The sequence below is a fragment of the Molothrus aeneus genome, chromosome 16, assembly GCF_037042795.1.
Source record: "Molothrus aeneus isolate 106 chromosome 16, BPBGC_Maene_1.0, whole genome shotgun sequence".
Lineage (NCBI taxonomy): Eukaryota > Metazoa > Chordata > Aves > Passeriformes > Icteridae > Molothrus > Molothrus aeneus.
Window position 1 is genome coordinate 2799656 of NC_089661.1, and position 22246 is coordinate 2821901.

General features: G+C 62.5%; 4 protein-coding genes across 9 annotated transcripts in view; 2 read left to right on the top strand and 2 right to left on the bottom strand.

The window, feature by feature from the left end:
• Positions 1 to 173: 173 nt before the first annotated feature.
• RGS11 (regulator of G protein signaling 11) lies at positions 174 to 5237 on the bottom strand. 2 transcript variants are annotated; one of them, XM_066560785.1, is made up of 17 exons: positions 5135 to 5237; positions 4228 to 4324; positions 3867 to 3917; positions 3686 to 3792; positions 3562 to 3613; positions 3413 to 3471; positions 3192 to 3268; positions 2998 to 3079; positions 2804 to 2872; positions 2134 to 2157; positions 1990 to 2051; positions 1654 to 1767; positions 1427 to 1542; positions 988 to 1075; positions 746 to 884; positions 599 to 681; positions 174 to 527 (listed from the first exon to the last, which is right to left on the bottom strand). In XM_066560785.1, the coding sequence occupies exons 1-17, from the start codon at positions 5192 to 5194 to the stop codon at positions 401 to 403; spliced, it is 1407 nt and encodes a 468-aa protein (XP_066416882.1). In that variant the 5' UTR covers positions 5195 to 5237; the 3' UTR covers positions 174 to 400. The 2 variants fall into 2 exon arrangements, with proteins under 2 accessions (XP_066416882.1, XP_066416881.1); XM_066560784.1 differs by having other exon boundaries at positions 2134 to 2163.
• A 1007-nt stretch (positions 5238 to 6244) lies between these two features.
• On the top strand, positions 6245 to 10082 carry ARHGDIG (Rho GDP dissociation inhibitor gamma). Of its 3 annotated transcripts, XM_066560979.1 has the most exons (6): positions 6257 to 6399; positions 7503 to 7688; positions 8606 to 8689; positions 8783 to 8859; positions 9405 to 9468; positions 9561 to 10082. In XM_066560979.1, the coding sequence occupies exons 1-6, from the start codon at positions 6327 to 6329 to the stop codon at positions 9758 to 9760; spliced, it is 684 nt and encodes a 227-aa protein (XP_066417076.1). In that variant the 5' UTR covers positions 6257 to 6326; the 3' UTR covers positions 9761 to 10082. The 3 variants fall into 3 exon arrangements, with proteins under 3 accessions (XP_066417075.1, XP_066417076.1, XP_066417074.1); XM_066560978.1 differs by having other exon boundaries at positions 6245 to 6399; positions 8606 to 8859; XM_066560977.1 differs by lacking the exon at positions 6257 to 6399 and having other exon boundaries at positions 7173 to 7688; positions 8606 to 8859.
• Positions 10083 to 10093: 11 nt separating this feature from the next.
• On the top strand, positions 10094 to 13595 carry PDIA2 (protein disulfide isomerase family A member 2). The gene is made up of 11 exons (XM_066560976.1): positions 10094 to 10574; positions 10974 to 11180; positions 11481 to 11614; positions 11691 to 11828; positions 11902 to 12018; positions 12097 to 12222; positions 12301 to 12495; positions 12805 to 12925; positions 13031 to 13212; positions 13292 to 13375; positions 13471 to 13595. Exons 1-11 carry the CDS (start codon positions 10109 to 10111, stop codon positions 13549 to 13551), a joined length of 1851 nt encoding a protein of 616 aa, XP_066417073.1. The 5' UTR covers positions 10094 to 10108; the 3' UTR covers positions 13552 to 13595.
• Positions 13596 to 15423: 1828 nt separating this feature from the next.
• The window catches only part of AXIN1 (axin 1), an 82974-nt gene continuing 76151 nt past the window's right edge, over positions 15424 to 22246 (bottom strand). For 2 of the 3 annotated variants that reach the window (XM_066561028.1, XM_066561027.1), the window contains 3 exons: positions 21933 to 22178; positions 16615 to 16785; positions 15424 to 15875 (listed from right to left, as the gene is read on the bottom strand). In XM_066561028.1, the coding sequence (XP_066417125.1) occupies positions 15749 to 15875; positions 16615 to 16785; positions 21933 to 22178 (544 nt within the window). In that variant the 3' untranslated portion in view covers positions 15424 to 15748. The remainder of the gene's footprint in view (positions 15876 to 16614; positions 16786 to 21932; positions 22179 to 22246) is intronic. The other variant, XM_066561029.1, reaches the window with a different exon arrangement.

Genomic DNA, 22246 nt, shown 5'->3' on the forward strand with positions numbered 1-22246 from the left:
TGGGGGAGCTGGTCCCCTCCCGGCCCTGCACCCTGGCTGGCATGGGAGGACATCGCTTCCAGCCTGGAGAGCAGCTCACAATCCAGCCCGGAGAAATGGGCAGCGCTTTGTGCCCCTCCCACCCTGCCAACGCCGCCCTGGCCCCGCTCCCCAAGAACCACGGGAGCCTCCGGTGTTTCCGCGGGGGTTTTACTGTGCCCGGGCTGGGGCGGGAGCAGGGGGTGACCCCGCACCAGGCCGGCTGGGTGCGGCTCCCCGAGGGACAGGGGCTGTGGGGATGTGAGCGGGGTCAGCCTGGCTCCGGGGGGGTTTATGGGGTTTATGGCTTCTCTCCTTCAGTGCTACTGCCGGCAGGGGCTGGCTGTGCTGGGTCGGGGCGCTCCGCTGCTGCCGGGGGCTCTCAGCTCTCCTCCTCGGGCACCGGGGCGGTGGAAGGGCTCCTGCTCCTCTCCTCGGCATCGCCCGCGGGCAGCAGCAGCGCCGGGCTGGGGCTGGAATGCCGCTGTTTGCGCATGAAGGGGAAAACCCTGCGGGCAGAACGGGGTCAGAACCGGCGGGGATCACCCGTGGTGGCCCCAGGGACAGTCCCTGCCCTCACCGCTTCTTGGTCTCCGGGGGAATGATGGCCTCGGCCAGGAGGTTCTTGTAGAGGTCCGACTTGAGGAAGCGTGGGTAGGAGTCCTGGGCGAGCAGAGAGGTCAGGATCCTGCCCAGCCCTGCTCTGCCCAGCCCCGCCCTCACCCACCTTCTTCATCAGCATGTAGATGTGCATCTGGGCATCGTCCATCACGTAGCGATGGGGCGTCTTGATGCCCTCCAGGGTTCTCTCCATCGTCTTGCTGTCGATGTTCACCCAGCGTGTGGCCCCGGGCGCCAGGAACTGCCTGGGGAGTCACAGGCAGCGCTGAGCCCGGCCCTGCCCTGGGGCAGAGCGCCGCGATGGCCTGACCAGCCCCAAAGCTTCCTCCCGAAGCCAGTGGCACTCACTGGTAGATGGAGTCCACGATCTCGGCGATGCGGGACTGCTCCCCATAGCGCAGCTCCTCACACGCTTCCCAGAAGCTCAGGTTCTCAGCTGGGGAGGGGGACATGGTGCTGGGAATGGGGACACTGGGCACCCCTCATGGGCAACCCCCAAAGGCCACCATGGCTGGGCATGTGTCCCCTGGGACAGGGAGAGCCAGCTGGGGCAGGGAAACTGGGGCAGATTAGCTGGGAGGTACTGGGATGTGGTGGGGCTGAGGAATGGCAGGATGCAGTAATGGGATTGAGCAGTAGATTAGGCAATAATGGGTTTGATGGTGCTGGGATTGGGCAGTGGATTGGGCACTACTGGGACATGGTGGGTTTGGTGGTGCTGGGTCAGAGTGGTGGGTGTGGGGTGCCAAAACTGAGGTGTTTCAGGGTTGGGGCTGGGCCCCCTCACCACTGAACTCCTTCTTGAGGAATTCCAGGAGCTGTGTCCGGCCCAGGGGGTCGTTGATGAGCTCACTGAAGTTGAAGCCCCAGCGCTCCACACGCAGCTTTGTGGGGGTTGTCACTCTGTGGGTGACAGCGGCATTGGGGCTGGCAGCCCATGGCAGCCTGCATGACCCCACAGACCCCACAGCCCTGTCCTGCAGATTGGGGTTCTGGGGGCCCTGGGGCACTTACGTGGGGGCATTCATGGCCCAGTACGTGGTGTCATCCGTGATCCAGGGGTTGCTGGGCAGGCAGCCGGACATGATGGGGTCGTGGGGCACATACTGCTCGTTGAACTTGATGTACCTGCCAGGAGTGGTGGCTGGAGGAGACCAGGGCCACCAACACCAGCCACCGTGGGGACATGATGGGGACGTGGTGGGGATGTGCCCAAGCTGTGCAGAGCCTCAGCTCCACTCCCTGCTCAGGGCTGGGGTGCAGTGGTGCCAGCACCAGCTGCTGGGATGTGGGTGCCCCTGTCACCCTGACAGGGACCCAGCCGTGGCTGGGGCAGCTGCTGCCACTCACCCCTCAAGGCAGATGGAGGATTTCACCCTGGTCCTGGCCATGGCCTTCCTGCAGTACTCGATCTGGGGCCAGGCGCAGGGGAGATGTTGGGGTGCCTGGCAGCTCGTGCCCCCCAGAGCTGCCCCCACCCCTCGCCCCACTCACCTCTCGCTTGTAGTAATCCATGTTCTTGGTCTGCAAGAGACGCACGGGGCTGGGTGAGGGCACGGTGGGGCCGGGACATTGTCCTGCCCCACTACCATGGACAATCCAGGCACCCACTCCCCCACCCTGGGACTCTGTATCCCATCCCCGTGGCCTCCAGCCTCATTCCCCCAGCCCTCCTGGGGCCAGCACAGCCCATGGAATGAACCCTGCCTTCCCCCCTCCACACCCCAGTGTGACACCATCCCTGGGTTAGTGACACTTACGTGGGCAGAGGACACGGCACATGGCGCAGAGAAGAGAAAGTGGGTGGTTAGTGAGGGCAGCCTGGGGGTGCTGGGGCAGCATTAGTGGGGTCACAACACTGGGAAGGGCTTGGTGGCTGCTGCTGGCACCCCAGGGCACGAGGGCTCCCTGCAGCACAGCTGCCCTGCAGGGATCAGAGGTGCTGGCACAGAGGGGTGCTGGGTGCAAGGACAGACACACGGAGCCTCCATGCTCAGGGTGGGGGGCACACGGATGTTAGCAGAGCTGGGGCTCACCCCTCACCCCAAAATGTGGGCACAGCCTGGGCTGAGATGGATGGGCACCCACCAGGGCAGCTCTTCACCCCAGCACAGGCACTGGGTGTGCCCTGTGCCTGCTGGGGTGCCTGGACACCCCCACTCACCAGCTGGACACGGGTGGTGTGGCAGTTCCTGCGCTCGGGACCCTGCTCCAGCACGTTAGGGGCTCCTGGCTGCAAGGACAGCACCATGCTGGGGGCTGGGGGGACCCCCTGCACCTCAGCCCCGCTGCTCGGGCCGGGGCCGTGCTTGGTGCCAGGGCTGCACCCCCAGCCCGACCCCCCCGCCCCGCGCTCACCGGGGGCCGGTTGACGAGCCAGTACGCCTGTTCCTGGCAGTCGATGACGATGCGGTCGCCCTTGCGCCGCTGCTTGGCTGCCCTGGCCGTGCAGAGGCAGCGGGGAGGTGCTGGCACCCTGCCTGCCCGGCACCCAGGCTGCTCCATCCCGGCCGCTCCCCGGGCGCAGCGGGGCCGGCCGTGCCCGCACTCACCGGAGCTGCTCCCGCGCCTGCATCACCACGAAGTCCCACGTGTGGTTGATCCGCTTGTGCAGGAGGTTGTAGTTGTCCTGGGGAGCGACAGGCAGGCACGGTGTGGCCCTGTCCCCTTCCTTGCCTGGCTCCAGCACAGGCACAGCCGCTGTCCCCCGCCCGCTCCTGGGTGAGCCGGGACTCCCCCAGCTCACGGCAGCTGCGGGGAGGACACCGCTCACCTTCTCGTGCTCGATCAGATCACCCTGCTTGCGGATGTTCTTCTTGGCCAGGTAAATGGCTGCAAGAGAAGCGGCGGCGCTCAGGGGAGCTGGAAGGGGCTGGAAGGGGCCGCAGCCCGCGCCGGTGCCGGCGGCACGGTGGTTCCTACCGTAGTCCAGCTCCGTCGCCGGCCACTTGGTGCTGGTCCAGAAATAGGGGGTCTGCGGGGAGGAAGAGGCTGAGGAGCTGCCCTGGGGTGCCCAGGCGGGGCAGCCCTGGCGTTCGGGCCGTACCTGGAAGCGGTAGGGCGACTCGTCTGCCCGCAGCACCAGCGAGCGCGGGTCCTTGAGCGGGTAGATGTAGCCGTGCTTCACGATGAGGTTGCCGAGGTGCAGCGACTCTGCGGGAGTGGGATTGGGGGGCTGCGTGGAGGCTCGACAGCCTCAGTCGCCCCCCCCGTGCCAGGGCACTCACCCTCCTCGGAGATGCCGTACTTCTGGATGAGCCACTCCACGATGTCGTTCCCTGGGGATGGAGGCTGAGTTAGTGGGGTGCAGGCGGGTTCCCCAGGCTGGATACGGGGGGGTTCTTGGCCGAGACACCTGGCACAGCATGGCAGTGCCAGGGGTCACACGGGGTGACGGGGCCTTGCCAAGGACGTGCGAGCGCCCGCCCCGCGCAGCCGATGCGTAATCGATCCCAGCTGCAGCGCTGAGCGAGGGGTGAGGAGCGGCGCGGGGCCGGCGGTGGCCGCTGCTGCCGGGCTGGGGACACCCGGGGAGCTCCCACACGCCTTCCCCACGCGCCTCGCGGGGACCCCATCGCGGGGACCCACCTGTCATGGCGTGGGGGATGACGGTGATGAGCAAGCGCTGGTTCCTCATCTTGATGCCCATGTCGGGGTCCTGCATGCTGACGATCATCCGCTCCATCTGCCGGGCAAAGAACCGCTGTGCTCAGCCCCGCGACGGCAGCTCCGGGCCTGGGCACAGCCTGGCTCCCCTCGCTGTGACCCCGGGCACCCTGTGACCTGGACACAACCCTGGTCCCGGCAACCCGACAGGGGCACCCAGTGCCCAGCCTGGGGACAGCCTGGCATGCCACAGCCTGACCGAGGCACCCAACAGCCGATGCTGGAGCTGCAGACCCTCATCCTCCGGGCATCCCCGGCCCGGGAACCCCGGTTTTGGGGAGCGAGCTCTGCCGAGGCTCTGGCAGCAGCCCAGCCCGGCGTGCGGAGCAGAGCACGCAGCTCCGGGGCGCTGCCCGCGGGTATTCCCTCGTGGGGCGGTTCCCGGTGCCCGTGGCGGCGCCGGGGCCGGGCTGTGCCCGCTGTCCCGCGTACGCTGGGCGGTGCTGCTCCCCTGCTCCCCGCCATCCCATGCCCGCTCCGCCGGCGGCCCCCGATGCCCGCGTAACCCAGCGCAGTGTCAGTGCCCGGTCCCCACAGTCCCCGCGCCCCGTCTCCGGTCCACACGGTGCCGATGCCCCGGTCTGCACAGTTCCAGACCCCGGTACCCGGTCCACACGGTGCCGGTGCCCTCGGTACCCCCACCCGCGATGCCGGTGCCCGATCCCCACAGTCCCAACACCGGGTGCCCGCGGTGCCCGCTCCCCACGTTGGCGGCGCCCCGTTTCCGCCGTGCCCCGGCGCGGTGCCCGCTCCCCGCGGGGCGGCTGCCGGTGCCGGTGCCGGTGCCGGTGCCGGTGCCGGTGCCGGTGCCGGTGCCGGTGTGGCTCACCTTGCGCAGACAGGGCATCTGGAGGCGGGGGTGCCGGCCGCGGGGGCCGCCGATGGTCATCGCGGGTGCGCGCCCCGCTCCGCGCCTCCCTGCCCGGTCCCGCCCCGGCCCCGCCCGGTCCCGCCCGGTCCCGCCCCGCTGCCCCCCCGCGCCTGCCGCCGTCTCCACCGGGAGCCCCAAACCCCGGTCCCGACCCCCGGGGCCAATCTGCCCCCTGCCCGTGGCAACCCCGGCACCCTCGGCCCCCGCCGCCCCCGCAGCCTCCCGGGGGTGCCCGGGCTGGGCCGGTGCCCGAGAGGGGACCCGCACCGCTGTGGCTGCGGGATGGCGGTGCGGGCAGGGCGCGGACGGGGCGCTGAGGGGACAGGAGGGATGCTCGAGGGGTGCGGGCAGGGTGGGACAACGCGCCGGGAGCGTGCGGGGCTGCGGACAGCGCGGTCAGGGTGCGGGCGCTGTGAGCGAGGCGCTGGGCAGGGTGCGGGCGGTGCGGGCATGGCGGGGGCAGAGCCCTGGGGGCACCGAGAGGATGCTCCAGGATGCAGGCAGAGCCCTGGGGGTACAGAGAGGATGCTCCGGGATGCAGGCAGAGCCCTGGGGGTACAGAGAGGATGCTCCGGGATGCAGGCAGAGCCCTGGGGGTACAGAGAGGATGCTCTGAGATGCAGACAGTGCACTGAGGGTACCGAGAGGATGCTCTGGGATGCAGGCAGTGCACTGAGGGTACCGAGAGGATGCTCTGGGATGCAGGCAGTGCTCTGAGGGTACAGAGAGGATGCTCTGGGAGGCACGCAGTGCACTGAGGGTACCGAGAGGATGCTCTGGGAGGCACGCAGTGCACTGAGGGTACAGGCAGGAGGCTCGCGGGGTGCGGGCAGCGCGGGGCGGGCGCGCCCGGCGATGAGCTCACTGCAGTCTCGCCGCCCACGAGCGGCGGGGCTGGAGCCGCCGAGGGGCGGGGGCGGGCGGGGGCGGGCAGCGGAGCCGCCGCGTCTGCGGGAGCCGCCGCCGCCCCGCCGGGCCGCGCCGGGCAGCGCCGGGAAGCGCAGCGGGGAGCGCTCGGGAGCAGCCGGCACCGCCGAGCGCGGCGGCAGCGGGCGGGAGGAGCCGCCGGCACCGGCAGAGCCGCGCCCCGGGCCCCGCCAGCGGCCGCCCCGCCCGGCCCCGGGGGCGGCGGGCCCGGCACGGCTCGGCCATGCTCGGCCTGGACGTGTGCGAGGCCGGCGGGCAGCTGCTGGAGCTGCTCTGGCTGGCGCTCTGCTACCGAGGTGAGCGGCGGCGGCCGGGGGGCAGCGCCCGGGGGCGGCGGGGGGCAGTGCCCGGGGAGGGAGGCGAGCGTCGCTCCGAGTCCTCGGTCAGTGAGCATCTCTCGGGCGCCCGGTGCATCCATGAGAGAGCAGCACCCCGGGCCCGGGGGAACCGGAGCGTCCCACGGGGGACATCCCCGCTGTCCCCTCGCAGCCTGTGGCACCTGGCACAGGCCACCCTGCCCTGCCACCCGCGGGCAGCCAGCGAGTCCCGAGGTGGGCGCATCCCTGGGCTGGGAGTGCCCCCATGCTGCCGTGACAGCCGAGGGGCAGGGCCTCGCTGGGGGTCAGAGGGGCAGCAGGGCCACTGCTGTGTCCCCATCACTGCCACTGCTGTGTCCCCATCACTGCCACTGCCCTGGGACCCACAGCTTGGCCAGACTGACCCAGAGTTTTGGCCCTGCAGCCCCGGGGCTGAGCAGGCACTGTCCTCTGCCCCATGCTGTATTCCCAGCGTGTCCCCAGGGATGGAGTTCCAGGGGTTTTGGGGAGCTCAGTGCTTGCAGTCACAAGAGTGGGGTGGTGATGCAGCGGGCAGGGAGAGTCAGGGGCTGTGGGGACATCACCCATGCTTGAGCCCCCCATGCAGTCTGGCAGCACCAGAGCCACTGGAGCCACCATCCCAGTGATGCCTCTTTGCCCTGCAGCTGCTGCTGGTTTGGGTTTGGGGTGGGAGATGGGGATGGAGGGTGCCCAGTGGGGTTGGAGGGGGCTGCGGGGCAGTGACAGGGATTTCTCCGGGTGACACGAAGGGGCCCTGGGGGCTGGAGGGGTCTGCAAGCGCCCTCCAGAGCGAGCCCACGGCGCAGGCACCAGCTCGCCCTGCTCCATGACCGTGCGGAAATGCAGCCGGCGGCGACACCGCTGCTCTCAGCTGTGCCACCAGGCCCGGGGACACCGAGCCCGGCAGCCTTGCCTCGGCTCCGGCAGGGGACCGGCTTGGCCTCCCCACGGGATTTCCCCTGTCACAGCCCAGCCGCCCCCAGCCCACCGGTGCCTTCGTGTCGGGGGCAGGGGGTGTCCCCTGGGGTGTCCCCGGAGCTGCCACTGCCTGTCCCCCGCAGACATCATGGCTGACAAGGAGGGGGTGACGCTATCGCTGGAGGAGGAGGAGGAGGATGCCGACGTGGCCCTGGCGTACAAGACGCCGGAGAAGAAGAGCCTGCGGGAGATCCAGGAGCTGGACCCAGGGGATGAGAGCCTGCGGAAGTACAAGCAGGCACTGCTGGGTGCCATCCCCGCTGCCGTGGGTAAGGCTGGGGCTGCAGGCGGGTTTGGGCACCTCGGCAGCCTCAGAGGGCTCGGGGAGCTCGGGCGGGCTCGAGCAGGGGGCGTCCCGTGGGGCATCCCCGGCGGGGAGGGCACATCCCGGCTGGAATCGCCCGTGGGTGTCGCCTGTGCCCCCCACCCGCGCAGAGACCCCGGCATTCCCTGCCGACAGTGCCGGTGCCCGGGGACCCCGGCAGTTGCCGTGGTTACGGGATCACCGCCGCAGTTTCCATAGGAACGGCTACAGGGAACCGGGAAATTCATGGGGATGACTGAGAGGAGCGAACGGCGGGGGCGGGGGGGAGGAACACCGGGGCAGCACTGCCGGGGACAGACCGTGCCCCCATGGCCCCCACGGGCTCCCCCACCCCAGGCTGGTGCTGGTCTGCACTGGAGGTCCCCGGGGAGCCCCACGGGCCCAGCACCAGTGTCCATCCATGAACGCATCGAGGAGGGTGCAAACTGTGGGGGGGGAGGGCTGGCAGAGCAGTGGGGCCATGGGGGTGCACTGTGGTGTGTGTGAAAGGTTGGGCTGGTGGCGTGAATGCGACCAGTGCCCACCTCAAGGGATGCATTCATTGGCTGCACGTGGTGCATCCTCCTCCTCTGCTTCCCCTTGTTCTGCTCCTGAGCCAGGGAGTGGTACCCCCTGGGAAATACCCGTGTCTGGGTCCTTTAAACGTGATCTTACCCCAAAAGGCACTGCTGCCAGTGGTGGAGTGACCTGAGGTGCACCTGCTCTCCTGTGCCCTGGCTGGCACTCACTCACTTTAACATCCCCACCATGGACACCGTGGCCCTTCCCTCCATCACAGGGCCATGGGCAGCCCCTTGGGATGGAGGTGATGGTGGGGCTGGCCACGGTGGGTAAGGTCTGGGCCCTGCTCCTTGTCCCCAGATGCCAGTGTGCCCAACGTGCAGGTGACAAAGCTGACACTGATGTGCGAGCAGGCGCCAGGGCCCATCACTATGGACCTGACAGGTGAGCCTGGGGACACCTGGGGGGGGGGGGGGAGGAGGAGGAGGAGGGGGAGGAGGAAGGGGTACCGGGCTGATGGATCATCTGCCTGTGCAGGAGACCTGGAGGAGCTGAGAGGCCGGGCCTTTGTGCTGAAGGAAGGGGTGGACTACAGAGTGAAGGTGTCCTTCAAGGTGAGGGGAGTGCCTGGTGCCCTGTGCCCGCTGGCTGGGCATGGCCCTGCTGCCCTCACACCACGGGGTCCCCACCCTAAGGGGTCCTTGTTACCCTGGGACCCTACTCCACTGGGTCCCTCTTGCTGCCCATGGGTCCCTGCCTGTCCCAGGGTCTCTGCCTTGGCACATCTGCCTCCACCCTTTACCCCTGGGCTCTGTGCCCCTCTGGGAGTCTCTGCCCACCCTGAGTTCCCTCCTGAGTCACTGCCACCCTGGGGGTCCTTGTTGTCCCCATGGTTCCTGCCACCCCAGCATCCTCGCTTCTCCCAGAGATCCCAGCAGTGCTGCCTATCCAAGGGTCTCCTAGAGGTCCCTGCCCCTCCTGAGGGGGATCCCTTCCATCTCTGAGTCCCTGCCCCTCTTGGAGTTACCTGCCAGCCTGGAGTCCCTGCCACCTTTGATGCTGCTGAATTCTGACACCCTGGAAGCCGTGGATGTCAGGGTGCCAGGGGTCCCCATGCCGTGGGGGCAGTCCCCAGGTCCCCCCTGCCTTGTGCCCGCAGGTGAACAGGGAGATCGTCTGCGGGCTGCGGTGCCTGCACCTCACCTACCGCCGGGGCCGGCCCGGTGAGTGGGGCTGGGGGCTGGGGGCGGGGGCTGGGGGTCCCCACGCCACCCTGGCCCCACTCACCCGTCCCTCCTGTCCCCTCCTGGCCCAGTGGATCGCGACGTGTTCATGGTGGGCAGCTATGCGCCGCGGGCCGAGGAGTACGAGGTGGTGACGCCGGCGGAGGAGGCGCCGCGGGGATGGCTGGCCCGGGGCTCCTACCGCGTCCGCTCCCTCGTCACCGACGACGACAAGACCGAGCACCTCTGCTGGGAGTGGGGCCTGTGCATAAAGAAGGCTTGGGAGGACTGAGCCCGCCCCGCACCCCGGCTCCCCCCGGCGCTCGGGGCCGAGGTCCCGGGGAGCCCCCGCCGGCACCGCCGCGCTTGCCCCAGTCGCGTCAAGGGTTCAGGGGGGTCCCTTAGCGAGTGAGAGCCCGTGGTCGTGGTCTTCGCAACCAAAGTTATTTTTAATTGCTCTTTTTTTTTAAATATCGACGCCCGCCTGGTCCTCACGGCGTCCCCATCGCTGGGGCCGGGGCTGTGACCCTGCCGTGGTGGTGCCGTGCCCGGTACCCGCCCGGTCGCAGGCTGTGCTCTTCCATCGCCATTAAACCCTACAGACTGGTCTCTTACTGGTGTCTCTGTGTCCCCACCGCCTATGCCTGTCCCCTGCTCCCCGTCCCCCTGCTCCCTGTCCCCATCCCGCCGGCAGGGCCAGGTCTCCCTGCGGCGACGAGCTCTGGAAAACGGCCACCTGGTCCCGCTGCCTTATCGGCCGGGCCGGGCAGCCAGTAGCGGAGGGCCACGAGCCCCAGGGGACCGGCACAACCCGCCCCCAGGTCCCTTATCTTGGTCCTCCTCCCTGGACAACATCTTCAGCGCCGGCACCATGCGCGGCTGCGGGTCCCGGCTGGTTTGGCTGCTGGTGCTGTCGCTGGCCTGGCTGGGCCCGGCTTTGGGGGGCGAGGATGAGGATGAAGAGGTGATAGAAGAGGAGGAAAAGGAGAAGAAAGAGGATGAAGTGCTCTCAGATGAGATCAAGGAGGAGGACAATGTCCTGGTGCTCCACGAGCACAACTTTGCCCGTGCCCTGAGTGAGCACCAGCTGCTGCTGGTGGAGTTCTGTGAGTGCCCCCAGGGCGGGCAGGGCTGTGGGCAGGGCAGAGGTGGGGCAGGGAATATTGGCAGGGGGGACTGGCCTGGCTGAGTGTGGGCAGAACAGGGACATGGACACAGGCACAGCAGGGTACAGGACACAGGAGGTGGGGTGGGCAGGGGCAAGGCTGTGGGACAGAGGGACGAGAGCACAGGCCATGTGCCAGGGCATGGGAGGGGGACAGACACACGGAGCAGGGACACAGGCAGAGCGTGGGTGAGGGTGCTTAGCACGGGCGTGGGACACAAGGCAAGGACACCTGGTGTGGGTGTGGGACAGGGGCACAGGCTGGGGCCCAGTGGGCTCACACAGCCATTGGGCTGTCCCCACACCTGTCCCCGTTATCAATGCTGTCCCCTACCCACAGACGCGCCGTGGTGTGGGCACTGCCGGCGGCTGGCTCCTGCCTTTGCCCAGGCAGCCACTGAGCTGAGGAATGAGTCCAGCCCAGCCCGGCTGGGCAAGGTGGATGCCACGGCACAGACAGCCCTGGCCACTGAGTTTGGCATCACCTCCTACCCCACGCTCAAGCTCTTCCGTGATGGCAACCGCACCCACCCCCTGGAATACACCGGTAGGGCTGCGGCACCACACAGTGTCCCTGACACACATCGAAGGGGACACTGCCATGAGGCTGGGGCGGGTGGCAGGGGCTGATGGTCGATGGTGGGTGGCACTGTCCTTGTGAGGGTCACAGGGTGGTGATGGTGAGAAGGGTGGCCATGTCCTGGTGGTGATAACAGACAGGTGACAGTGTGATGGATGAGGTGATGATGGTGAGCAGTGGCACGGTGCTGTGGTGGGTGGCTGAGGTTGGTGGCACAGGGAGGGGTGGCACCCTGGAGAGGGGTGTCAGGTGACATCTGTGTGCCAGGCCGCATGGACAGCCGGAGCATTGTGCTCTGGATGCAGCGCCGGGCTGGCCCCAGCGCCACGCTGCTGCAGGACACCGACACCACCGCAGCCTTCATCAACTCCCGGGACCTGGTGGCCATCGGCTTCTTCAAGGTGGGCTGGGGCTGGCTGGGGCTGGACCATGGCCATGGCCCGGCTGTGGCTGTGGCACTCACGGGTGGCTGTGCAGGACCTGAAGGCTGAGGCAGCCCAGGCGTTCTTCGAGGTGGCTGCTGAGATGGTGGACCTGACGTTCGGCGTGGCAGAGGCAGCTGAGCTCTTCCAGGCATATGGGCTGTCAGCTGACACCGTCTGCCTGTTCAAGAAGGTGAGGGAGTGGCAGGGGAGTGGTGGGGCCATCCTGTCCTCCCCTCAGCCCTCACAGGCCCCTGCCCTGGCAGTTTGATGAGAGACAGACAAACTTCCCTGTGGACCCGGCACGGGGGCTGGACACGGCTGAGCTCACGCGGCTGCTCCGCGTCCACAGCCTGCAGCTGGTGATGGAGTTCACCAACGAGGTACAGCCCGTCCCCAGCCCTGCCACTGTCCCCTGAGGGCCACGGCTGCCCTGCCCTCATTCTCCTCCTCCTCCCCAGACCTCCAACCAGATCTTCAGTGCCAAGATCCCCCATCACATGCTGCTCTTCCTCAACAAGTCCTCACCGGAGCAGCTGTCGCTGCAGGAAGGCTTCAGGGCAGCTGCCGGTGGCTTCAGGGGTGAGGTGAGGTGGCCCCAGGGAAGGGACACCGAGGGTGGCTTTGGGACTCCCCAGGCTCAGTGTCCCCTGTTCCCTGCCCAGGTGCTCTTCGTGGTGGTGGATGTAACCGGCCATGGCGCCGATGTGCTGCCCTTCTTTGGCATGACCGCTGCTGATGCCCCCACCCTGCGCCTGGTGAGGATGAAGAACAACCGCAAGTACCAGATGGAGCAGGACAACTTCTCGGAGTCGGCCATTCGCACCTTCATCCAGGCGGTGCTGGACGGCAAGGTCAAGGTGAGGGCTCTGCCCTGTGGGGAGAGATGGGCTGTTGGCTCAGGAGCCTAAGGATGATGGATGGTTGTGTGGTGAACAGCAGGGACCTGTTTGCTGATGCTCCTGCTGCCAGGCTTGAGGATTTGGGGGTTTTTTATGGGCAAGGGGGGCAGGAGATTGCTGCCGTGGAGACACACAGAGCTGGGATGGCAGCAGAGGGGAAGGTGTGGTCCAAAAGGCAGCACAGGAACACATCCCAGCCTGCACTGTGCCCCAGGGGCCTCTGGCACTGCTCAGCCCAGGCTGTGGCTGTCCTGACTGTCCCCACAGCCTCGCCTGCTGAGTGCAGAGCCCCCTGAGGACTGGGACACACGGCCTGTTAAAGTCCTGGTGGGGAAGACCTTCGAGCAGGTGGCTTTCGATGAGACCAAGAACGTCTTTGTCAAGTTCTGTAAGTGCCACCCACATCCGTCTCAGAGCTCTGCCGTGGGGCTCAGCCCCTCCAGGAGAGCCCCAGCCCTGTCCCAGCCCCCTGCTCAATGTGCCCACCCCACAGATGCACCGTGGTGCCCCCACTGCCAGGCCATGGAGGCTGCCTGGGAGGAGCTGGCCGAGCGCTACAAGGACCGCGAGGACATCGTCATCGCCGAGATGGACTCCACGGCCAACGAGCTGGAGAACATCACCATCCACGGCTACCCCACCCTGCACTACTTCCCTGCAGGGCCGGGCAGGAAGGTACGTGTGGGCACTTGTGGGGTCACCAGCACCTGGGGGATGGTGGCATCCTCAGTGCCTTCCACTCCCATGGCTCCAGATGGTTGAGTATAAGAGCACCCGAGATGTGGAGACCTTCTCCAAGTTCCTGGAAAACGGGGGCACACTGCCCGAGGAGCCTCCGGTGAGTGAGGTCAGGGGCTGGGGGATGGATCCTGCAGGATGGGGACAGGGACAGGGAGTGTGTGTCCCTCCGTGCCTCACTGCTGCCTTCTCCAGGTGACCAAGGCCCCTGGGAACGGCACGGGCAAGGAGGACCCGAGTGTGCCGCGGACGGATGAACCCCGGGATGAGCTGTGAGCCCTGTCCTACTCAGGCATGTGCCATAAACCACCTGGAAACAATGTAGGCTCTGGTCTGTGTCTGTGTCTATGTGCTGGGAGCAGCCACCTGTCCTGGGCACACAGCAGGGCCTGTGTCCCCCTGGGGCAGCCGTGCCACTGCACTGATCCTGGCAACCCTGCAATGGCACCAGGTGGCCAAGGAGCTCCCCATGCTGGCCCTCGTGCTGCACTGGTGGGGCTCAGGTGATGGAAAACCAGCTGGGGTCTCTCCTTCATGACATACCAGACCCAGGCAATCCCCAGGAGCTGCTGCCACAGCCAAGGCAGGCAACATGGGGTTCTACTGGCATGTAGGCCTGGCTTGTAGCCTCTGGCAACTCCAGCACTGTCCCCTCTCTGCTGAGCCATTCCTTCAGGGGCAACATGCTGGTCCTGTTGGGCCTGGATGTGCTCAGCCACCCCTCCAGGGAGCTCAGAGCAGCCCCAGTCCCACCCTGTGCCCTTCACCAATCCTTCCTCATCCTCTGTCCATCCCAGAGGCTGCTGAGGGCCTGGGCCTGCTCCACAGGGAAGGAAAAAAAGCAGCAGGAAGTGGGATGTGGGGTTTTATTTCATTTTATCCAAGTACCTTTGAAAAGATCATTGTACAAGTCAGCACATGAGAATGCAGAGGAAATGCCGGGGCTGCACGGCCACTGTACATATTTACAGGGACCCCCCAAAAAAAAGGGGGGGACGGAAATGCCGGGCACGCCAACAACCCCACCAGACACACCACCATCAGAACCTCAAAAAACGGAGTCAAACCCCTCGTGACACTGTTCCCGGGCTGAAAACATTTGCAGATTTTGCTGGACTTCACCCAGTGCTTTGGGCAAGTCCAGCCCGTGTTTAAAGGCACTCGGTGAGGTGTACAAGAGGCACAGCCCATCCTGGCACGGTGCCATGGGCTCCCGGCAGCTCCACGCTGCTGGGGCTGGCTCTGAGCAGGGCAGTGCCACCCTGGGCCCCCTGGCTTTGGGGCCACCCCCGGGTGGGTGGGCAAGGGCTCCCTAAAGGGGCTGGCACAGAGCTATGGCTGTGCTGGAGCAGCAGGGCCTGGGCTGGGTGAGGACAGGATGGGGGAGCACCAGCACTGCCCCAGCTTCCTTGCAGCTGAGTAAGGCCAGGAGGCTTCCCAGGGCTGGAAACTGGCATCAACGACCCCCATGGTGCACTGCCCTCCTGCTGCCTCCCGAGACACAGAGGCTGACAAAAGATGCAGGAACTCATAAAAAGATGTATATTGTCTTCAGCTTTAATGTCTGCTTCCCCATTATGGCTCTCCTAAAGAGAGCCCTGCCTAAAGCCAGAGCTTGGCCCAGGGGTCTGGGAATGTCTGCACCAGGCACGCAGGAGCCAGAACTGCAGCACCCTCCTGGGAAGCAATCCCTTCTCCACGGGGACACAGGGGACACACAGGAGTGTGCAAGCTGTGGGATGCCAGCACCCAGCCTGCCACCCCGGCTCTGAGCTGCTCCTTGCTCTGTGGGAAGCCCCCAACAGGCACTGACCCTTCTGTCCCCTGGGGATTACTCGGCTGCAAGGAAACTCAGGAGGAGAAAAAAAGACCCATCCTACCACGTCCAGCAGCTGAGCCTGCCGAGGGGGCCACAGGTGACTCCTTCCAAATGGCTCAATGATCTTCACAGCCCCTTTGGAGCAGGGTCACCCCTTCCACGCTGGTGGGGTGAGGGCAGCTCTACCCTGTGGTGCTCCAGAGCCATCCATGCCAGGAGAATGGGGCAGGGTGCCAGGAAAGCACGGAGCAGCCGAGTCTGATGGATGGCTGTACACTTTGGGTGAGTTCTGCAGTACCTGTATGTTTTACATTTACATAAGAGCACTGTGACATTGGAAATATTTTCCTTTTATTACAATATATCAAAAATATGCAGCTTTAGTAAACAAGGTCATATTACACTTTCTAATGCACTGTACAATGCTACATTACACTTATATTCGGTATGGAGAGGGAGCCCAGGCTCCCACTGGCAGGTTTGTGGGGTGGAAGGGCATCCACTGGCATCCTGGAGCTTGCCCAGATCCGTGCTGAAGGCGGAGCTGCCGCCCTCTGCCCTGGGCTCGCCTGGTGCCCGTGGTGGCAGCTCTGCCCCAGGCCTTCTCCTCCGGTCCCAGAGTCCTTCACAGTCCTGTCCTCTCTGCCCTGGAGCCTAATCAATCTTCTCCACCTTCCCAATGATCTTCTCTTCAAAGATGGGCAGGATGGTGTCATCCTCCCGCACCTCCTCGAAGACCACACCACAGTCGAACTCGTCGCTCACTTTCTTAAAGTAATACCTGAAAGAAACAGAAATGGGGAAGAGGGAGAGGGGAAAAAAAAGCAGGTGAATGGTCATAGGGCACCATGATCCCCAAACCTGGGTACAGCCCTTCCATGGCTCTGAGCTCGTGGAGAACAGGAAGCTACTCCCCCATTGGCATTGAGGCCACACTCCTGCCCCTGCCCTCAACAGTGACCACAAGAAGTGGTCAGGATCCATGTTAGCATGGTCAGGAGCTCCAGCCCTGAATCCAAGCCCATTCACAGCTCTCCCAAAAGCAGTGGTTGAGGCACTTGTGTGGATGGAGCATTTCTAGGCAGGCTTTCCCATGGCAGCTTCTACTTGGAAGTGGGAACTTGGAGAGCTCCACACCCCACATCTGACCACTTTAGGACTCTGGAAAGACCCAACCTCCCTGTCCTCACCCAAAGGGAACTTTGAGAGGAGCAAAACCAGCTCTGAATTAAAGAGGGTCCCCACAGCATCACTGAGCATTGACTGCACCTGCCCAGGAACCTGCAGCTCAGCAGCTCCTGCTGGAGGTGCAAACCATGATGCAGGACATTTCTGCTACAAAACCCAACCTCCCTCTCCCCTGCTCACCTGCCACATCCCCAGCACAGCATGTCCCGAGGAATCCCTCCTGACCCACCTGCACCCACCCTCCCCTTTGTGGGGACACCACCGCTCTGTCCTGGCACTGGCATCTGCCAGGGGTCACCAAAAGCTGCTGGCAGGCTGGGAGCAGCCCTTACCTGTAGTTCCCTTTCTTGGTCAGCAACTCCTTGAACTGTCCCAGGGTGACCACGCGGCCCTTGACGAGGGTGCGGTAGGGGATGGGCTCCCCACAGAAGTAATAGGCCACCACGATGTTCTCGCAGGGCTGCGCCGCGCCGCTGCCCGGCCTCTTCTGGGGCTTCAACCTGCTGAGCACACACACAGGGGACCTGCTCAGGGCCAGCCAGGGGGCTCACAACCATCCTGCTGGGCACCTGGCAGGGCTCAGGGCTGCTGGGTGAAGGAGCAGGTCAGGAATGCAGTGCAGTCCCTGCTCCCAGCAGCAGCAGCTCTCTGGGCACACACACACACACACCAAGATTGGTCAAGGAGCACTTGGAAAGGCTGAACGAGGCCAGGACAAAGCTACAAGGAGGGTACAGGCTCTAACTCAGCCCCCTTGTGCTGTCTCCAGGCTGTGGGACGGTATGGCCCTCCTCACATACCAGAGCAGCCCAGGCCAAGGCAGCAGAGCCAGGTCACCATCATCTCCATCACCATCTCACCATGCTCCTGGTGCCCACCAGCACACAGGGCTGGAGCACCATCCCACAGGGCATGACCATGCAGACAGTGCCCAGACTGCTTGGGATTATTGTCCCTATGGCCAGAACAGCCCAGCAGGACATTCCAGTGGCCCACATCTGCAGGCAGGATGTTCCTGCACCCCACAGCTCCCCATGGCACCTGTCCCAGAGTACCTGGAGGTCTGAGGGGATGGAGATCCCAGCATGGCATGTCCTGGAGACTCTGCTGCCTGCCCTGTCCATGCAGGGTGCCAAGGCAGCTGCCATCCCCAAAACCTCAGTGACTTTACACCTCCTGTGTTTTCCTAGCTCTCAAAATGCCGGTCTGGTCTTTGCTTCCAGCCCACACACCAGGTTCAGCTTTGTGGTGCCATCACTAGACTGAAACTGTCAGCCCAGCCCTCACCCCATTTTCAGAGACAGACAAAAGCAACAGTAATTCAGCTCAGGGTACTTTGCCCTTCTCAGAGCCTTTCATCTTGGGTGCTGAAAACGCTGCACAAACATTGGAGCAGCCTACACAAATTGGTACCTTGGCATGCGTGGTCTGAGCCAGAGGCAGCCTTCCCTTTCAAAGTCACATAAAACACATTTGGCAGCTTTAAAAAAAATATTTTAAAAGCACACTGGATAAAAAAAGATGATTTTGTATTTACATGACTGGAAAGTTGCTGTAAAAACCATAGAATCTGCCAAGCACATGAGGTAATCGCAGTTTTGGAAATGACTCTGACCTTAACCTTTAAACAGTGGCTGGCGGGCAGAGCACCTTTTCATGGTGTGCCCACATAAACACTGGCACTGCAAACCAACACCAGACACAGCCTTTCCACCTCTTCCTACAGGCATGAGAGGTCTAAAGTTCAGCTGAACAATCTTCCGGGTGCCTGCTCTGCCTGTGAGACCTTGGGAGAAGATGCAGCACTCTGAGAGGGAAGGGTCTGCTCCTGGTGCCAGCAGGGCTCCCCGAGCCTCTCCCATCCCTGTATCAAAATACAGGATGCCCTTTAGCTAGAAAAACATTAAGGAATTGAGTCATCCTTGGGAAAAAAAAATAAGGCATTTAAAGGGAAAATGGGTCATAAATTCAGGCAAATTCAGTGAATCCTGTGAGCCAGAAGTTAATTGAAGGGGTTTGGAAAACCTCAAAGTCCCTAAGCTTCTCTTAATCCTGGTAGAGACAAGTCATGACTAAGAGAGGGCTGCTGTGTGCCTGGGGACATGGTGACAAGCCTGGAGCAGGAGCAGAGCTGCTTCCTCAGGGCTGCTGTTCTTCTTTGCCTGGGGAGATGGAGAGGACAGGACATCCCTGAGCTCTGCTGTGGCAGAAGCAAGAGGGGGTCTGTGCCACTGTCCTTCCTCCTGCTGTGCACTTCACACCTGAAAGGCCATTCCTGAACGTACTCAGCCTGACTCCAGTGAGATGTGCCCTGAAAATGATGCCTGAAGCGATGCCCAACAATGATCCTGACAGACAAAGAGGGGAGACTGACCAGCCTTTAGCTCCCTAAGCCTTCCTTTTTTCCCTTTTTGAAAATGGGGGCTATGCTTTCCCTTTTCCACTCAGTGGAAACTTGTCCAGACTGCCATGACTTCTCAAATATGATGGACAGTGGCTCAGACACTTCATCCACCAGTGCCCTCAGGCCCTGTGGGTGGATTTCATCAGGTCCCATGGACTTGTGCACCTTCAGGTTCTTTAGATGGTCTCAAACCTCATCTTCTCCTACTGTGGGTGGCTTTTTTCCTCCCAGTCCCTGCCTTTGTCTCTGACTCGGGTGCTGTGGTTGGAGCACTCACTGCTGAAGACCAAGCAGAAAAGCCATTGAGTACCTCAGCCTTATGCATGCCCCAAGTAAGCAGCTCTGCCATTTCCTCCCAGACAGAGCCCACATTTTCCCCAGTCTCCCTTTTATCACCAATGAACCAAGAGAAGATTCTCCTGTTGCTTTAATTCTCTCAGCAGAACTCACACACACCCCAAACTGTAGCCATGGAGCTCTAGCAGGCTGAAGCAGAGCTGATGAATATGGAATCACTGACACAGTGATTACATTGTACATCCACTGACAATGTAATTTTCCAAGAGCTCCCCTAAGGAGAATGAAACAACACAACTGTCTCCACTTTTGTCATTGCCAAGAGATCTCCTGAGACTTTGGCTTGCACATAAAGGCCATCAGAGCGACTCTGAGCCCTGCCTCATTAAATCTGCCACCTGCACCCATCTCCTGGGTGTCAGTGTGACCCAGAAATACTGCCAGGTACCACACCCTGCCCCTTCTGAGATCACCTCCCATTGCTGTGTTTGTCACAAGCACAAAATACCATCCAGCAGGGAAACAGCAGCACTCATCTCCCTCACTGCATCTGCATCCCAGTCCTGACCCAAGCTGGGAATCCCACCAGTGCTGGGACAGGGAACCCATGTCTGGTTTGCAGCACCAATCCAACCTTGCTGTGATGCAAAGGTATTCAGCTGGCTCCAACTCAGCCCTGGGGCTGAAGAGCTCTGGAAAGCCCAAAATGCACCCAGCAGATGTTACCAACCACCAGTTCTGCTCCTCTTCCAATCCTGGGCCAACACAATTAATTCCAAAGTGATCTCACGCTAAATGTTCTCCCTGCTTGCAAAAAATCCCTTCTCTGAGGAGCTGGTATTAATTACTACAATCCAGCTGTGAAATGTGAGAGTGAGCTATAGGAAATGGCTCAAAACCTGTCTGTCCATGGAACAACCTGATGGTCACTGGGACACCAATGCTGGGCCCTGGTGTGCTGCTGGATCTGCAGGTCATTAGCACTGCATGGTCAATCCTGAATTGCTTGCCAGCAGCAGCCAGGTTGCTATCTCAGAGATCAGGGTCATTGCAAATGCTGTGAAATAGGGAGTGCAATGCTTTTTCTGGAAGAGTATTTACAATTCCCAGCACAGTCACTGCAGGTGCCTCACTGATTTTCAGTGGGGCAGTGCTGGGGTGGGAGCAGGGCTGCTGGCAGGGGGCAGTTTGGTGGGGAAGGCCACTGCTGGGAGGGCTGTGCCAGAGGGGAGTGGCTGCAGAGCTGGAGAACCCTGCTGGCAAGGCCAGTCTGGCTGTAGAAAGCTGGCACAGTGTGCTCTCCACCCACAGCCAGCTCAACTGGAGCCTCAAGGACACCCCTGGGCTCACCTCCACCTCTCTGTGCTTCCCCAAGGCTATTGACAAACCTGGGACACTGGCTCCAATTTCCCAGAGCTCTCCAAAGCTCCTGACTGAAATAAATGGTGTTTTCATGGGAGCTCCTCTCTGTTTCAGCTTTGTTCTCACTGAGCTGTGGGATCTATTTGAAGGTGGGCTCCTGGGCTAACCAGAGCAGGAGCTTTCTAAGAGCTGCCAGCTCAGGTGTGCTTCAGCTGTAGCAGTCAATCCTACCAAAATCCAGCAGAGAGATTTCAACATCCAGAAATCTTTGGCTCCCTGGGGGAGCTCCACTGCATCCACTTTTGCCTGCTACTGGACACAGACACATCTACTTTTCATAAGCAGTTCCCCACTGGTGAATGTCACTCTGGTTTTCCAGGCATGGGGCAGGGCTGGGGGATCACTGCATCACTGGGAGAAGAGCCAGAGCTCACGGAGAGGCAGTGCAATCAGAGCAGCCCAGCACTGGGACTGCTCAGCCCATCCTGCTGCTGGCATGCCTGGCATTTACCACACATCATGGGTTTCCTCTGTAAGCCACTCCTATAATACAGGCCAAATTAGTGTCAGAATATTAATTGCATAGCCCAAGCTGCTCTTTTCAAAGTGTGTACAGACATTTCTGGGGAAGGTGCATGAGTTTAGTACAACTATAAATGGCTCTACCAATAAACCCTATCCAATTACACACGCCAAAGGTAGATCACATAAACTTGGCTTAACCTGGCTTGGGAAAGCCCTCTAATTACCTGGCCTTCAAACAATGCTCTGACATGAATACACAGAAATCTGCTACGTGGTCACTGCAAGCAAAAATAACTGGGGCCTGTCAATTAAGAGCTTCTTTTTTAAATTACATTTGTGTTTCTACGAGTCAGACCACAAAGTGTCAAGTTTTCAGAGGACAGCTGGAGAGCTGTGAAAGGTTTTTAATGGACAAAGCGCTTTTAGCTGTTAACAGTAATTATCTGGCACTTCCAAAACGCTTTTCACCAGAGAGCTCCATGTGCCTTGCAAATGATGCCTCCTGAAAGATAACACAGAGCAGGAAAATGAGCTCTGCAACAGCCATTAAGCTGAGTCACAGGAAGATGCAGTGACTTGGATATGGTCACGCAGAGTCAGAGCTGCTGCAGGAGGGCTCCAGCACAGAGCTCTCATCCAGAGGCCACCAGCAGCCTTTGCTGGAAGCTTGTGTGAGATGGAGATAAAGAGCAGAGACAGACTTGTCTTCTGCACTTAATTCTGCTGCATCCTGATGAATTCTGCTCCTGCAGCAAGCTCTGAAGTCATTGTGTGACTGTGAATGAGTGGAGAGCCAGCGAGCACCAGGGCAGAGCTGTCCCAGCCTCTCTAGATGTGCTCCCTCTTCCCAGCCCCTTCCCATCCTGCCAGGAGCATTTCCAGCCTCTCCAGCCACAGATCACAAGCCCACGGCCTCAAGGGGGGTTTTGCCATTAGCACCACCACGTCAGAAGGACAGAGGAAGACTCCTCTGACCTCTCTGCATGCTGCAGACCAGAGCAGAGGACATGGCCACCCCTCAGAGCAGTCCCTCACACACAGAATCAGACCATATCATCCTACCTTTGCTTAAGGGGGAGCTTTCCAGCCCTTTTTTCCTCCTCTTCCAACCTCCTGCGAGCTTCCTCCAGCTGGGTGAGAGGGTTGGGGGCCGGGTTGGGTGGCATGGTGGGATCCTGGATGAAGGGGTGGGAAGGCTGGACGACGTTGCGGAGCTGGGCGCTGACCCAGGGGTGCACCGTCACCGGCCGCTCGATGGACAGGGGCCGCACCAGGTCGTGGGACAGCTGCTTCTTAGCACCTGAAGAGCTGCACACAAACACCAAGGGTTCACATGGAGCACTCAGATGCTCTGCACAGACACGCAGCCATTCCCA